This window comes from Triticum dicoccoides, chromosome 1A, assembly GCF_002162155.2.
Source record: "Triticum dicoccoides isolate Atlit2015 ecotype Zavitan chromosome 1A, WEW_v2.0, whole genome shotgun sequence".
Lineage (NCBI taxonomy): Eukaryota > Viridiplantae > Streptophyta > Magnoliopsida > Poales > Poaceae > Triticum > Triticum dicoccoides.
In genome coordinates, this window is record NC_041380.1 from 385,714,945 (window position 1) to 385,718,578 (window position 3,634).

At 55.7% G+C, this 3,634-nt stretch overlaps 1 protein-coding gene across 1 annotated transcript; it reads right to left on the reverse strand.

Moving 5' to 3' along the window:
* Positions 1 to 1,159: 1,159 nt before the first annotated feature.
* Positions 1,160 to 2,418, reverse strand: LOC119275077. Its single transcript, XM_037555862.1, has one exon. It carries the CDS (start codon positions 2,281 to 2,283, stop codon positions 1,402 to 1,404), a length of 882 nt encoding a protein of 293 aa, XP_037411759.1. The 5' UTR covers positions 2,284 to 2,418; the 3' UTR covers positions 1,160 to 1,401.
* Between the last annotated feature and the right edge of the window lie 1,216 nt (positions 2,419 to 3,634).

The following is a 3,634-nucleotide window of genomic DNA, read 5'->3' on the forward strand; positions in this document are numbered from 1 at the left end:
TCGTAGTTTCGATTGTTTTTATTTTTCTTAAATGCTAATGTGGACGCGTGGACTCTCGTCGGCCTTCATGGCCGGCTGTAATGTTTAATAAATGTTTTTTAAATATGCATGCTTTTTTTGCATTGTCAAAATGGGTCGGCCCAGCGTTGGGCGCACGCGCCGACCCAAACACGGAAACGGACGTCTGTATTCGCCTGACCGATACAAACAGACAAAAAACAGATAAAATCGCCGTCCATTTGGGTCGGTCCGTTGAAGTTGCTCTTAGATCACTAAAGTAGTTGCCAGAAGTACAACGAGAAAAATCACATGTGGATCGGTACTGCACCGTAGCATATAAACATAGATGAGACGACATATGGCCAAACAAAGATAGAGGAAGACCACCCACCAAACAACACTGACCAAACAATGCAATACCGTAAAAGAAAAGGGAAAAGGTGATATTGTATGGTTATGGTACTACCTGGAATCAGCCAGTTCAGCGATTGGCTGAACAGGGCTTCCGGTGACACTGAAGTAGTAGCAACGAAAATGACACTGAAACATATGCAGCGAAACAGCTCCAGGGCAAGATCACCTGAAGACAACCATAAGAAGGATGTACAAACACACTCCTGACATGCGTGATCACGAGCCTAGAACGGGACAGAGCAAGCAATGTCAATTTGGCAATGTGACAGGCAGCAAGGGACCAAAGGCAGGCCTCCACAGGAGACGGACGTTTTCTTCCTCCAAGGGCCAGACCACGAGCCCGAAAACTTTGCGCCGGGCCTCTGAAGATGTTGCCAACTTCCTCTTATATCCTACTCCCTCCGTTCGTAATTACTTGTCACGAAAATGAATAAAAACGGATGTATCTAGAACTAAAATACGTCTAGATACATCTATTTTTGGGACAAGTATTTCCGGACGAAGGGAGTACCTGACAAAAACCCCATACGGATGCTAATCGCCCTCAAGCGGCGACAAATACTGCCTGGCAATGGCAAAAGGAGAAGCAAACACGAGAGGGCTGTGCGACAAGAAACCTTTAAACCTACGCAGACAAATCCCTGCGCCGGTAAAAGCGGGAAAAGATGCCACAAAGGATAAAATTTCAGAGCGGAGTTCGTACATGCATGCAGAGAGGGAGCCAGAGATGTTTGAATCGACGGTGAAAAGTGAGACGAGCAAGAACATTTTTATACACCATTTCAAGATGAGATTCAACGCGAGCAAAAAGAGAAAGAAGAAGCAATCTTTTACTGTTTTACACAAGGGGTTGGGTCGATGATCTCTGTCAATTCTACGTACTGGCACAGTGGCAGTATCGCCTGCCGGCTCTGGAATGTTAAGCAAGAGACAAAAAGAGAATGGTAATTAGGTACGATGGGCGGTTAATTTGGCGCGCGCGCGCGGCTAGACCTTGTAGATGATGAGGAAGCAGGGGAGCACGGCACGGCTGTCCAGCACGACGAGCTCGCCGTCGCCCATGTCCACGGAGTCGTAGTGCGAGGAGCGGTGCCGGAGCGCCTGCGGGTCGTCGCCCTGCGCCGGCCGGACGCGCCCGGCGATGACGCGGCACACCAGCATGGCCCTGCGAACCGCGCCGGGCGACGGCGCGGCTCTGGCGTGCGCGGTGCCGCTGCAGGCGAAGGTGCGCACCGCGGAGCCGGACGGGCCGAGCTGGCAGGTGGCGACGCCAGCACCGAAGACGCCGCCCACACCCGCGCCCGCGGCCGGGCGGCACTGGAAGCGCATCATCTCGTTGCCGTCGGCGCCGCACCGGGCCGCGGCGCCGTGCGCGCGCGCCGCCGCCCTGGCCTCCTCGAACCGTGCCACAGCCCGCGCGCCGCTGTGCACGCGGAACATCGCCTCCACCTCCGGAGCCGCCGCGGCGGCGCCGGCCAGGTCCCAGCCGGACGAGAAGATGAGCTCCACCACCTGCCGCGACGAGTGGCCCGCCGGCAGCTCCGCCATGGTCAGGAACGCCGAGCTCGCGGGCGCGGGCGCGGTCCCAGGCGACGGCGTGAACGCGGCCGCCGTCTGCTTGGGCTTCTTCTTGGGCCGAGGCCTCGCCGACTCCTGCTGCCTCTCCTGCCCGTCCGTCCGCCGCTCCCGGCGCGGCTTCTGCGGCTTCCACGCCTGCCGCGCGGACGCCACCGAGTCCCTGACGTCCGCCGCGGCGCCGCACGACGCAGGGAGGAGCGGCTGGGCCTTCTTGCTCGGGGACGGCGCGACGACGGCGTCCGCCACGCCGTAGGACCTGCAGCTGAGGGACCGCACCCATGCCGTCGCCATCGTGACGGCCAAGAGCAGAGCGCGCGCTCGAGGGAACCGGCGGCGGCGGAGCGAGCTCTCGTGGTTCGCTGGGCGAATGGAACGGGTGGTGGTGGCCTGGGCGCGGCTGGCTTGGCTTTGCTTGGCTCCGGGCGTTATTATGGCGGGCCGCCACTGGCTGGTGGCCGCGCCGTGTCACTGACCTCACACTGCCGAGTCCCATCTCCACTAGCCCACGCCACTCCCATCACCCCATCCTCACTGAAACATGGGCCCTCCCCGACAGCGGGACCCACATGCCAGCGAGAGGCGAGCACGTTGGCATCCCGACATGATTAGCTCATGCTTAGTCCTGGCAGCAGTAAGTACCGTACCTTTTCCATTTGAAATCAACGTATCACTATTCCGATTTGATTTTTTTTATGGAGACAAGGTACTACGTTACGTAACGCTGCACTTTGTGCTGGTCTTTTGAGCTGTGCTGGGCGTTCGATTTGCTTTGGGTTTTTCCGTTTGCGTTTTCGAATTTTATTTCGACTTGATTGATTTGTGGCGATGGGGGGAGGCCGGGCCCAGCGGAGTGGAGATCGATCTGCTCGGGCCAAGTGAGTGTGAGGGTGGGAGTGATCATTTGCATTTGGATTTTCCCACCCTTTCTCCTTCACTTCTTTTGCTGGAGCCGTGGCCGGTGGCGTGGTGCGTGCCCGCTTCTTTTTCCACTTCTTTCTTGGAGCTCCGCGGCACGCGCCGGCCTGTTTTTTTCCCGTGCTTCTTCTTCTGGTATCTATCTGAGCATCTACGAAAGAAGCTTCCCTTTTTGCTATTTTTTGTTGACTGTCTCCTCTCCGTTATTACGTTGCTAACATCTGTTGGCGCTGGGTACTGGGCGCTTTTGTGTTGCTTGCAAGTCGTATTAATTTGGGAGATCCTGCATGCAGTTGGTTAGTAACGCCAGACAAGGTTCGCGAAATGTCGGCGGTTAGAGGGTTACTGCAGCCAGCATAAAACGATTTGGAAGTTAGCATGTGTCCACGTTGAAGAGCGGATTAGTGGCAAATCTCCCAGGATTTAGCATCCACGTTGCCGTGTTGGTCCCCTGGCGACAGTATCCGGGTTGTACTGACTAGGATTCTGTTAATCACATTGCCACCCTGAATCGGGAGTAAGAGAGATCTGTCCGGCTCGAACTGGTTTCTCACTGACCAGCACGCAGCAGCTGCGACATCTCATTCCCCAACCACCTCGCCAACTGCAAAGCCACTGCGGCTATAATATAAAGATGGATATGATATAATGTAATCAATCGTGGTGAGAATTCATTGAACTATAATCAGTTAGTGGGCGGTTGTATATAATTCATTAGAGTAGTGAT